Source organism: Podarcis cretensis (genome assembly GCF_951804945.1).
Source record: "Podarcis cretensis genome assembly, chromosome: 6".
NCBI lineage: Eukaryota > Metazoa > Chordata > Lepidosauria > Squamata > Lacertidae > Podarcis > Podarcis cretensis.
The window spans coordinates 28,301,526-28,313,991 of record NC_137175.1 but is presented as its reverse complement, the minus strand read 5'-3'; the positions used below and the strand labels follow the sequence as shown (position 1 = coordinate 28,313,991).

Genomic DNA, 12,466 nt, shown 5'->3' with positions numbered 1-12,466 from the left:
GAGCTGCAACACTAAAAGTAGTAATGGTAGCACCAGAGGCTTCTTAACATTACACAAAGGCTTATACATAGTGGAAGGCTAGGTCCTTGCATTCTGAGCTTTTTTTTTTTTTTTTTTTTTTTTGCTGGAATGTGGCACTTTAAACTTCCCCTTTGGAATCTTCAGTGACAGCACGAAACTCACTGCTTGTTCTTGAGCTATTTTTCCAATCTACCCTACCTTACAGGATTGTTGTGAGGATGAAGCAGAGGGCCCCCATGTTCATTTTCCCTAATCTCCTTGGGACAAAGGCAGGATACAGGTGTATTGATGATACTGCCTTGATTTCATTCCAGCACAATACAGCCATTGCGCCTAGATTTCTCTTGTTTTTCCCCCTCCTGTAACTTGTTACCTTCCCTCTCTTATTGATGTAGTTTCGGATAAATGAATATGGGACGCTGAAAGTGGTCAGTGCTGACAAGCTTTTGCCAACAGAGCCCCTAAAGGAGTGCCACTCAGAAAGAGAGGGAGAGGATGAGGCAGCAGCACCTCTCAGCAAAGATAATCCCACCGTGACTCAAGGTGAGGATTGCTCCTCAGCAAGGGTTCAAAACTTTGCATGGAATTACACTTGTAGAAGCCCCTGCTGGGCCATAGTGATAATGAGAACGCTGGGGTGATATTGCTACCTCTTAATGCTTCTCTGGCTTCACACATGTGAAGAAATGTGTGATTTAAATGTATAATTACAGGTTCCTCAGATGTTTTTTTTCTGTTGGATGGCCGCGTTCACAGCACACATTTAAAGCACTATGATACCACTTTAAACCAGCGTGTCTTCCTCTAAGGAATCCTGGTAGGGAGTTGTTAGCAGACCCCTATTCCCTTCACAGAGTTACTTTTCCAAGTTCCTTGTGAAGAGAGATTTGTTGTTATACTACTCTGCATGTTGTAGTTCTGTAAGGGGAACAGGGGGTCTTTCAATAACTTTTAGCAAGCAAACTACGGCTCCCAGAATTCTTTGGGGTAAGCCATGACGATTTAAAGTGCTTTAAAGGTATGGTGTGAATTTGGCCTAACTGTTGTTCGAGAACACTGGGTGTCTGTGTCAAATAGCACAATCGGCGGTGTGTGTATGAAAGATCATTGATTGATTGATTTTAAAACATTTCTAAATTGCTTAATGGTTAAAATCTCTCAGCAGGTCACAAACACTAAGCCAGCAACATAAAAACTGAGGCGAAAGGATCCAATCTTATGGGTTGGGGAAAACCTGGACAAATATGTATGCCTTCACATGATGTCTGAAATAAAATGTGGCAGATCACACATGGCAGAGGGAAAGGCAGGGGCAATGTGAAAAAAAATGCACATTTTGGACTGACTGCCCTGTGACTCCAATACAGTACAAATCCAATTCATAAGAAATAACACAAGCAATAAAAATATAAATATAAATGATAGCACGGTACATTACAGGAGCTGCAAGAGGCGGAAAAATCATTCAGTTGTTCACCCCTAGCAAGGTTCAGGTGGTCCGTGTGGGGGTGAAAAAGTTTGGGACCCACTAATCTATGCAATCTTAGTTATTCGGGTTACCTGAGTTTATTTTCTATCTAGTCTCTGAGTGCTTTGTTACAAGGCAAAATTTTGAGCTTGTGCGTCACTGTGCAGACAACCTAAAGCTAGTTCTTAGCATTGTGCTTCTGACACGAGTGCTCAGACAACCATGCCAGAATCTTGGCCGGCCTGCTGCTGTTGAGTTCGCTTGTGACCAATGTGGCCCATTTGAGTTTTTGCTTCTCTTTCGGTTTCCCTAGACTCGGATGTCCCAGAGGCTCCCAAGCTGCCAACCGTGGACAGCCTGTGCCATTGCAGCACCTGCGGCCGAAGAAACGTTTCAGGGTCAGCCCAGGAAGGAAGAGGGTTTTGCAGTGAGAACTGCCACCGGCAATTCAAAGAAAGGTAAAAAAAAAAAAAAAGGGGGGGGGGGAGATGCTATCCTTGCATGACAGGCAGAAGGAGGGGAGGAATTTTGCAGCTCTGCATATTCCTAATTCTTCTGATTTGGAGAGAGAAGAAATGGAGAGAAAGAAATGCTGCTGTGTATCTGCCAGGACTGGAAGCTCTTTTTCCTTTGGGTGGATTACTGTATTTTTCCTTCTATAACACGCAGATTTTTTCTCCTAAAAAGGAAGGGGAAATGTCTGTGCGTGTTATTGAGCGAATGTGTGGTCCCTGGAGCCAAATGGCGCGAGGGGAGGCAAAAAAAAGCAGGCAAAAATCAAATCGCGCGTCTCCTAGAAGGGAAACCTGAAAAGAGGAAGGGGCTGCTTTCCTGCATTCTGCCTCAGGGTCTTACTGTCCACCCACCTCTGTTTCCTTGCTGTGTTTGCTCAAACGGAACAAAGAGCAGGGAAAGCCCCTCCCCTCCAGGCAAGCAGAGGGGAAAGCAGAGTGAAAACATGCAGGATGGAGAGAGAGAGAGAGAGCGCGAGCTGGCTGGCTTGGGTGGGTAGGTGAGGGAAAACTTTTGCCTTCCTTTCCTCCCCCCCCCCCTTATACCCCTCTCCTGCATTCTTAGCCAGCTGCTTCTCTGCACACCCCTCTCCTGCTCCTTGTCCCTTCAGTGTTTTTCCTTCCCTCCCCACTTAAAATGTGGTTAAAACGCATGGATCCACATGGATCCTCAGGATCTTTGCATTGGGTCAGCCCAAATTCACCATTAGAGCACGTAGCATGTCCATGGCTACAGCCTGCCCCCCCAAATCACGCACCCACTGTTGCCTGGGGCTGCAATGGTGCAAAAACGTGGTTAAAAAGCATGGATCCACATGGATCCTCAGGATCTTTGCATTGGGTCAGCCCAAATTCACCATTAGAGCACGTAGCATGTCCATGGCTACAGCCTGCCCCCCCAAATCACGCACCCACTGTTGCCTGGGGCTGCAATGGTGCAAAAACGTGGTTAAAAAGCATGGATCCACATGGATCCTCAGGATCTTTGCATTGGGTCAGCCCAAATTCACCATCAGATCACATAGCATGTCCATGGCTACAGCCTGCCCCCCAAAAATCACGCACCCACTGTTGCCTGGGGTTGCAATGGTGCAAAAACGTGGTTAAAAAGCATGGATCTACATGGATCCTCAGGATCTTTGCATTGGGTCAGCCCAAATTCACCATCAGATCACATAGCATGTCCATGGCTACAGCCTGCCCCCCAAAAACCACACACCCACTGTTGCCTGGGGCTGCAATGGTGCAAAAACGTGGTTAAAAAGCATGGATCTACATGGATCCTCAGGATCTTTGCATTGGGTCAGCCCAATTTCACCATCAGATCACATAGCATGTCCATGGTTACAGCCTGCCCCCCCCAAATCACGCACCCACTCTTGCCTGGGGCTGCAATGGTGCAAAAACGTGGTTACAAAACATGGATCCACATGGATCCTCAGGATCTTTGCATTGGGTCAGCCCAATTTCACCATCAGATCACATAGCATGTCCATGGCTACAGCCTGCCCCCCCAAAATCACGCACCCACTGTTGCCTGGGGCTGCAATGGTGCAAAAACGTGGTTACAAAGCATGGATCCACAGGTATTCTCAGGATTTTTGCATTGGGTCACCCCAAATTCACCATCAGATCACATGTCTGTGGCCACAGCATGAAGCACAAAAATGATACATCCACTGTTTCATTCAGAATGTTTTTTCCCTTGTTTTCTTCCTCTAAAAACGATGTGCGTGTTATGGTCAGGTGCGTGTTATAGAGCGAAAAATACGGTATATTAAACCTGCTCCTGTGCTGAAATGCTCCTGCCCCAATTTCTCAAGAAGAAGAGACGTCCATTTTTATTGCCTCAGTCACAAGAATTCAGGGGGATTTTGAACTCACAAGTGGGCCAAGAGTAGTGTGCGTGTTTCTTCTTTCCATTAAACGTTTCTCCAGCACTCTGCCACCTCCATGACTGTCTGCACTTCCTCATCAGAAAAAGGTCCCATGGGACAAGTTACCTCATGATGTCTTCTCCTTGGCTTTTAGCTGAAGTGTCGGCATCTGAGAAGGTGGGCAGAGCACAGACTGCTGGTGACTTGATTTGTAGGATGAAAGCGAGGCAACACATCTAGGAGGGTTTTAAGAGCAATATTTATAGCATTTGTGTCCTACCATGCTTCCAGGGAGTCCAGAGTGACTTACATGAGTGGTAATAATAATAATAATAATAATAATAATAATAATAATTTATTATTTATACCCAGCCACTCTGGGTGGCTTCCAACAGAACACTAAAATACAATAACCTATTAAACATTAAAAGCTTCCCTAAACAGGGCTGCCTGTTGGGACAGGGCTGGGGTATCACATTTTATCCTTAAAACAGGCCAGTGAGGTAGGCCGGAGCAAATGCTGACATACTATGGGCTTCCCTGTCAGCTTCACATCTGTGCAGGGACTTGAACCTCTCTTCTTCTTAGCTCAACACAATATTATCTGGTTGGTACAGACGGGTCTTGCTTCCCTAAGAAGTCAATCCCCTCCAAAGTGAGGCTTTGCCTCCTCCGTTCAGTTTCTACAGCGATCACAATATTGTTGCAGGAGCCGATTCTTGTGCTCATGGCCAAGCGGTTCCCATTGCATGGAAAACACAGTTGGCGGTAGAAGTCCTGAGTCTGCAAAGGTTTGCTTTGTTTTGTAGGTCTGTCATCGTGGAGAATTCTGCTGGCAGCACCAACTCTACTGAAATCCTCAAGCCAGTGAAGAAGCGGAAGAGGAAAGATTACCAAAGCCCCTCCGAGGAGGAAGAGGAAGAATCAGAACAAATGGTACAGCTGGGGTGTTCTTCCATATATGTGCAAGAGGTCCCTAAGCAACATTTTGTTTTCATAAATACAATTCCTCATTTCATTGACCTGACTGACTTGTTTCTAACTGATTTTTTAAAAACACTTTGACTGTCAAAACTTGTGTGAGGGATTCAAATGTACATGCACTGTTAAAGTGGATTAGAGCTCTCTTCTGTCCTAGTACAACAAATCTACTCTTGACAATAGCTGGGTTTTTTTGCAGTTTGGAAAGTGATGGGGAAATTCACTGAAAAGTGTGGGGAGAATGAATGCTGAATAGAAGGCATATAAATGCCCCACAAGCAAATCAGGGGGAATGCTCAATAAAGACCAGACATAGTCTAAGCTCTGCATAAGCTCAGTGCAAACAAATCAGGATGAATGGACAATAAACAAGGTGTCTAGAGGAGCCCACAGATAGCATAAAAACGATGCAGAATTTCGGTATTGTTTCATCATGGGGAAACTGATCTTACAGCAACTACCCCAGGACTTCATTTCACTTGGATAAATAGGGGAGTCTGAAGTTAGCAGTAAATTAATTCAGAGTAGGAAGGTTTGATTTTTGTTTGTATGATGTAGGAAGTGAAGCAAGAGGAGACCAATGGCTCTGGAGGAGAACTTCCTGCTGGCAGCATGGGGCATGAAGAATGGAACACAAGCCAGCCTGGTAAGCTCATGGCATAGATCTCTTGCTCAAGCCATTCAGATTTTCTGTTTACTAAGATGATTCCTTGCGTAAATAAAGTGTGGCACTCCTTATTTACTCCTGTTCTCTGGAAGGTGGAGGCTAAACTGTATTAGGATGGAGTGGGTTTGGTTTAAAAGTTCCAGTTAAGCTAGTCAATCAAGAGTTCTTCTAGAGTCTAATGATCCAGTGGTTCATTTCAGAACTCTGCAGAGATTACATAACACAGAGAAACACCTGAAACCATAAAATAGACATTATTAGAAGCAGTCGTTGTTATTTCCTACATTTATATCTAGCAGTTAAACCATTCAAGCAAGTGCATGTATCTGTCTACACAACTTGGATTTTTTGCTTCATATAATATTTTTGTATGGCAGTCCCTGCCATTAGCTTACAGCTGGAGGCGGGAGGCATTTAGCTAGAAAGTATTAGTAGTTTGGGTGCAGAGGAGAGATGGTGGTGATGCTGTTGGAGGCTATTGTAAGTCAATGTAAAAGAGCAAAAATGAAATACTTAAGTCTATTACATTTAAAGTTATTTAATTGATTGAATCGTTTAAATAAAGCAACAGTGTAATGCAGTTACATTGTTAGTGCTGAGTCTCCTAAGTCATCCCTTTGCATTGATTGACCAGCACACTGGGAGGCAGGAAGAGGTTTACTTCATACTGCGCAAGTGGGGAGAATACGGCCTGCGTGCTTTTGCGGATGCTTCAGTAGAGAGAGGACCAAAGTCTTAATTAACATAATGAAAACTAAACGTTCTAGGAGGGGTCCACCCATCTGCCCTCTGTCTGCCGCCTTGGGAAAAAGGGGAAGCTCAATATAGGAAGTGCTTTCCTTATATACTGCATCAGAAATGCAATCCACTCATGATTATAAAGGGTTGGCCAGCATCCCATTAACTGAGTTGTCACATGATGGAGTAACATTATGCATAATGTGGAGGAAAACTAGATAGAAGTCTCCCCCCTCCAATCTCTCCTAATGCTAGAATCCTGGTGTCATCCAGTGAAGATGGATGCTGGGATATTCAGGGCAGAGAAAAGGAAGGGTTGTTTTTTTTTATTACACACAGTGCATGGTTAAATTATGCACCAAGTTAATGTTTGATGTTTTATTATGTTTCTGTTTATGCTGGAAGCTGCCCAGAGTGGTGTGGGCAGGTGGGGTACAAATAATAAAATTATGATTATTAATTATGTAATTTGCTACCACAAGATGTTGTGATAGTTACCAGGCTGGACAGCTTTAAAAGGGGATGACCCAAATTCATGAAGGTTAAGGCTATCAATGGCCACTTGAATAACAGCTATTGGTAAACATGGGGGGGAGAACATTACAGTTCACCTGCCCTGCTTGTGGGCTTCCTATGGTAAGAAAAAGATGCTGGACTAGATGGGCCTTTGGTCTAATCCAGCAGCTATTTTTCTTATATTCCCAGTGTCTGTGACCAACAAGAGCGCAACTGCTGAATCAGAGTCAGAATACAATGCTTTTGGGTAACATACATCACTTGTCCTGCCCTCAATTACTGTGTCTTCAAAAGGCGGAAGTAGTTGAGGGTCATAAATGGCAGTACAGTGGTACCTCGGGTTACAGATGCTTCAGGTTACAGACGCTTCAGGTTACAGACTCCGCTAACCCAGAAATAGTACCTCGGGTTAAGAACTTTGCTTCAGGATGAGAACAGAAATCACACGGCAGCAGCGGGGCGGCGGCGGGAGGCCCCATTAGCTAAAGTGGTACCTCAGGTTAAGAACAGTTTCAGGTTAAGAACGGATCTCCAGAATGAATTAAGTTCTTAACCCGAGGTACCACTGTATGTGTGGCAGAAGGGCAGCACCAAGAGAGTACAAGACAGGGGAACCCCAAAATGTCTAAATGCCAATGACGCTATTATTGCTTTTACCATTTAATATTTGAAATATTTTTTTAGAAGCCGCCCAGAGTGGATGGGGAAGCCCAGCCAGATGGGTGGGGTATAAATAATAAATTATTGTTATTATTATTAATTTGGTCTGCCTCTTGCTGTTCTCAGTTTCCAGCGAGGAGAAGACAGAAGGTTGGACCTGGGCATCTTACCTTGAAGAACAGAAAGCCATTGCTGCCCCTCTAAATCTGTTCCAGGAAGTGAGTTAACAGTGTCCCTGTTTCTGTCATCTGTGGGTGTACCTAATCCCAGCAAATTCTAGGAACTGTAGTTAAATGAGAGGGATTTCTGTCAAAGAATTCTTAGCACCATCTTCTGACCACAGTTTGCAGGACCCTATGTGAGAATCTGTAGCAGTTAGACTGAAATAAAAATTGGGTAAATTAGGAATGTAAATATTGCCAAGTGTGAGGAAGCCTCTTATTCCATTAGGAGTCAGTCTCTATCTTCTGCTGCCTTCCACCCGTGTGTCCTTGTTTCCAACTCAACAATTTAATCATGGATTCTGCTTTATTTTCCTTAAAAGTCTAATTATTCTTTTATGTGATTCTTCTCACTTCCATTTATTTTCAATTGGTGTTTTTTTTTGTGTGTGTGTGTGTGTGTTTTGCTTTTCTGTCAGTGGAAAATCACATGGGAGAGTAATTCTAAAAAGGTGTTGAGGGAATAAAATGAATCTACATTACATGTTTTTTAAGTGATCCATAGTAGTTTAATGTATCCATTGGAAGCGCTCTGTTTGAGATTAACTTGATTTGACCATGTAGGCAGTATTTTTGGATTAGTGAGGAGGCTGCATCACTTACTCCCCATTTTTGTACACGTTTTCCCCATCCTGCTGGGTGTTCTAGATTAATAATAATAATAATAATAATAATAATAATAATAATAATAATAATAAATTTTATTTATATCCCGCCCTCCCCAGCCGAAGCCGGGCTCAGGGCGGCTAACAATAATCAAATAATCAAACAATCAAATAAACATACATTCTAAAAATATTTCATTATAAAAATTAATTAAAATCAAATTAATGGCAACCGATTAAGCAAAATTCTGTGCGGTTGCCAGAGGAGGGAGTCAGGCTGCGCCCTGACCAAAGGCCTGGTGGAACAACTCTGTCTTGAAGGCCCTGCGGAAAGATGTCAGGTCCCGCAGGGCCCTAGTCTCTTGTGACAGAGCGTTCCACCAGATTGGAGCCATAGCCGAGAAGGCCCTGGCTCTAGTTGAGGCCAGCCTAACCTCTCTGAGGCCTGGGACCTTGAGGATGTTATTCTTTGCAGACCGTAGGTTTCTCTGTGGGGCATACCAGGAGAGGTGGTCCCGTAGGTACGAGGGTCCTAGGCCGTATAGGGCTTTAAAGGTTAAAACCAGCACCTTAAACCTGATCCTGTACTCCACCGGGAGCCAGTGCAGCTGGTATAGTACCGGATGAATGTGATCTCGCAGCGAAGACCCCATAAGGAGTCTCGCCGCGGCATTCTGCACCCGCTGGAGTTTCTGGGTCAGTCTCAAGGGCAGCCCCACGTAGAGCGAGTTACAATAATCCAGTCTGGAGGTGACCGTCGCATGGATCACAATGGCTAGGTCAGGGCGAGAGAGATAAGGGGCCAACTGCTTAGCTTGGCGGAGATGAAAAAATGCCGCCTTTGTTATAGCTGTAATCTGCGCCTCCATAGAGGGAGGTATCGAAGATTACACCCAAACTCTTAACGGACGGTGCTGGCACTACTTGCACCCCCGCAAGAGATGGGAGTTGCCCCCTCAGTCCCATATCGTCCCGCCCCAGCCAGAGGACCTCTGTCTTCGAAGGATTTAACTTCAACCAGCTCCCACGTAACCATCCAGCCACAGCTTCCAGACGTCTCGCCAGTGTGTCTGGGGCCGAGTCAGGATGGCCATCCATCAACAGATAGAGTTGGGTGTCATCAGCATACTGATGGCAACCCAGCCCAAAACTCCAGACAAGCTGGGCGAGGGGGCGCATAAAGATGTTTAAAAGCATCGGGGAGAGAATCGCACCCTGAGGCACTCCACACACCAAGGAGTGGCACGATGACAATTCCCCCCCAAGCGCCACCCTCTGTCCCCGACCAGAGAGAAACGAGCGCAGCCATTGAAGGACTGTGCCCTGGATCCCCACGTTGACAAGGCGGTGGTCCAGGAGTTCGTGATCGACCATGTCGAAGGCTGCTGACAGATCTAGAAGAATCAGCAGCCCCGACCCGCCTCGATCCAGCTGCCTGCGGAGATCATCTGTTAGGGCGACCAGAGCCGTCTCGGTCCCATGACCAGCGCGGAAGCCAGACTGGAATGGATCCAGAGCAGATGCTTCATCCAGAAACCTACCAAGCTGTTCAGCAACTGCTCTCTCAATCACCTTACCCAGGAATGGAAGATTCGAGACCGGGCGGTAATTGGATAGATCTAAGGGATCTAATGATGTTTTCTTTAAGAGTGGACGCACCACTGCCTCCTTCAGTTCCCCTGGGAATATCCCGGTGCCAAGGGACAAATTGATGATATCCCCCAGGGGGGCCCGCACCTCGTCTGGACACGCTCTAATCAGCCATGACGGGCACGGGTCAAGAGGACAGGTGGTGGGCTTTCCAGCTCGGAGGAGTCTGTCCACATCGGCTGGAGATATCCGGTCAAAGTGGTCCAATACTGGACCCGAGGACAGTCGAGGGGCCTCCAGTTCCTTTATTGTATCCAAATTGGCAGGGAGGTCATGGCGGAGCAACAGGACCTTCTCCACAAAAAAGCTCGCAAATGCCTCACAGCTGTGTGTCAGATTGTTATTTAAATTTGGCTGTCCTTCAAGGGACGTTAAAGACCGAATTATACTAAATAATTGCGCCGGGCGAGAGCTAGCGGATGCAATGGAGGCCGAGAAGTAAGATTTCTTAGCGGCCTTCACTGCCATCTCATAGGTTTTCATAAAAACCCTATAAGATGTTCTTGAGGCTCCGTCACGGGCAGCCCGCCATACTCGCTCTAGCCGTCTGAGGTCCCGCTTCATTTTCCGCAGCTCCTCGGTAAACCAGGGAGCCCGGTTTCTGCGGGGTCACAGAGGGCGCTTAGGTGTGATCTCATCGATGGCTGCCAGGAGCTGGGTACTCCAGCCCTCAACAAGCTCAGTCAATGAGTCGCCAGGGGGAGCAAGGTCCCGCAAGGCTTGACGGAATCTATCAGGGTCCATCAGCCTCTGCGGGCGAGCCCAAATTGGCTCGCCACCTAAGCAGGGTGGGGGTGGAAAGTCAATCCTGGCTTTCAGAGCGTAGTGATCAGACCATGGCACCTTCATCGAAGGAGACATGATCACATCTATACCGGCACCAAAGATCAAATCCAGCGTGTGGCCTGCTTGATGTGTGGGGCCCGAAACAAACTGGGAGAGCCCTAGTGTCGCCATGGAAGACACCAGGTCCAGAGCCTGTGAGGAGGGAGTGGCATCAGCATGGAAGTTGAAGTCTCCCAATACCAATAGGTTAGGGAACTCCAAGGCCCAGCCGGCCACCGCCTCCAGCAGGCCTGACAGGGTGGCTGCTGGTGCGCTAGGTGGCCGGTACACCAGCCAGACAGCCAAGCTCTCCTCGGAGCCCCACACTAGGCCAACACATTCAATAAACCAGTCTTCCACATTTTCAGCACACTTCATGCTAAGCCTGAGAGAATCTGATTCCTCTTCCCAGATGGAGAACAAAAGCTGTGTGTTATGGCTGCTGCAGGGGTCTATTGACTAGTACCTGTGACATCACTCAAGGCATACACCTCTCTGGAGCTGCTTTGTGTGTGTTTTAATAAAGGCTGTGTTCATACATAAAGCATGGAGTATTAGGCAAATAATGGGTGCTTGGTTTGGGCCTTCTTATTCCTGCAGGGGAAAAACTAACTATTATCCTTGACTTAGTGCTGTGTCCAAACCCAAGGTTCATGCTTTGTTTCACTCCAACAAACCATGATTGGCAAGCCAATTCTTTATTATGCATATGCCAGTTTTGGTTTCTCTGAGTTCCTCATTTTTTCAATCTTAAGTTCAGTTCTACACATGTCCTCATCAGTTTACAGGTTGTTGTTGTTTTTAAGTTCCCATGAAAACCAACAGCATTTTAATGATAAGTTCTCCTAATACACACATTTTTGTATGCTGTTTCCCCCAATACACACATTTGTTTGCAAACCATTTCCCCCCTGATATAATGCAGAATTCCATTGGGTGAACGGTGTAAAAGACAAGCAGCCCAGCAATAGCAATAAAACATTTTTCACCTTTTCCTGTGGTTCGTTCCTTTTAGCACCAGTTGACCCCCCAGCACAAGAATGGTTTCAAGGTGGGGATGAAACTGGAGGGGATCGATCCTCAGCACCCTTCTATGTACTTCATCCTGACTGTGGCCGAGGTGAGATGGGTCTGTCCATTTGCATTCTCTTGCATCTGAGCTGCTGAACGCCATGATAGGTTGCATCTAAAGTAGCACTGAGTAATGCGTCCCACCGGCGCATGGATTTCCGCTTGTGTAATGGGACTTCCCTCCGTCTCCTTCCCCTGTATATGCCCTAAATGTGTTCTAGGAGGACCTGCATATTGGGGGAGGACGCAGGGGGCCAGGGGGCATGCTGAAATCCTTGTGCTGACAGGACATGTTAGTAGGATACCACCCACTGCCTCCCTCTGGGTTTCTTTCTGGCCGTTCTAAATACAACTAGAGCACAGCACCATCAGATCTGTTTTATGAGCATTTGCTGAAGTACAAGGCTTAAATAAGTCACAGATCTCCCTGAAATGGAGTTATCAGATCCTTGCAAAGGGTTTTGTAGAATCTCATTTCACGGAGCACTCCAGGGCTCTGGGTTCAGGCCAAACTTGCAGAACAATCCAGAATCCCAAACCGCTGTACTGTAAGGGGTTAGGATGAGGCAGAGGTGCCCTTTGTCAAACTCGGCTGGGCTGGGTTGGGATCTGCTGGTTGGGGCTTTGGCCACTGTGAATCTCCCAAGAGCACCT

At 46.3% G+C, this 12,466-nt stretch overlaps 1 protein-coding gene across 5 annotated transcripts in view; it reads left to right on the top strand.

The window, feature by feature from the left end:
* Positions 1-12,466, top strand: part of L3MBTL1 (L3MBTL histone methyl-lysine binding protein 1) — a 46,971-nt gene that overhangs the window by 17,875 nt on the left and 16,630 nt on the right. For all 5 annotated transcript variants that reach the window (XM_079979116.1, XM_079979112.1, XM_079979113.1 and 2 more), the window contains 6 exons: positions 417-564; positions 1,803-1,947; positions 4,688-4,814; positions 5,418-5,505; positions 7,567-7,658; positions 11,757-11,861. In XM_079979116.1, the coding sequence (XP_079835242.1) occupies positions 417-564; positions 1,803-1,947; positions 4,688-4,814; positions 5,418-5,505; positions 7,567-7,658; positions 11,757-11,861 (705 nt within the window). The remainder of the gene's footprint in view (positions 1-416; positions 565-1,802; positions 1,948-4,687; positions 4,815-5,417; positions 5,506-7,566; positions 7,659-11,756; positions 11,862-12,466) is intronic.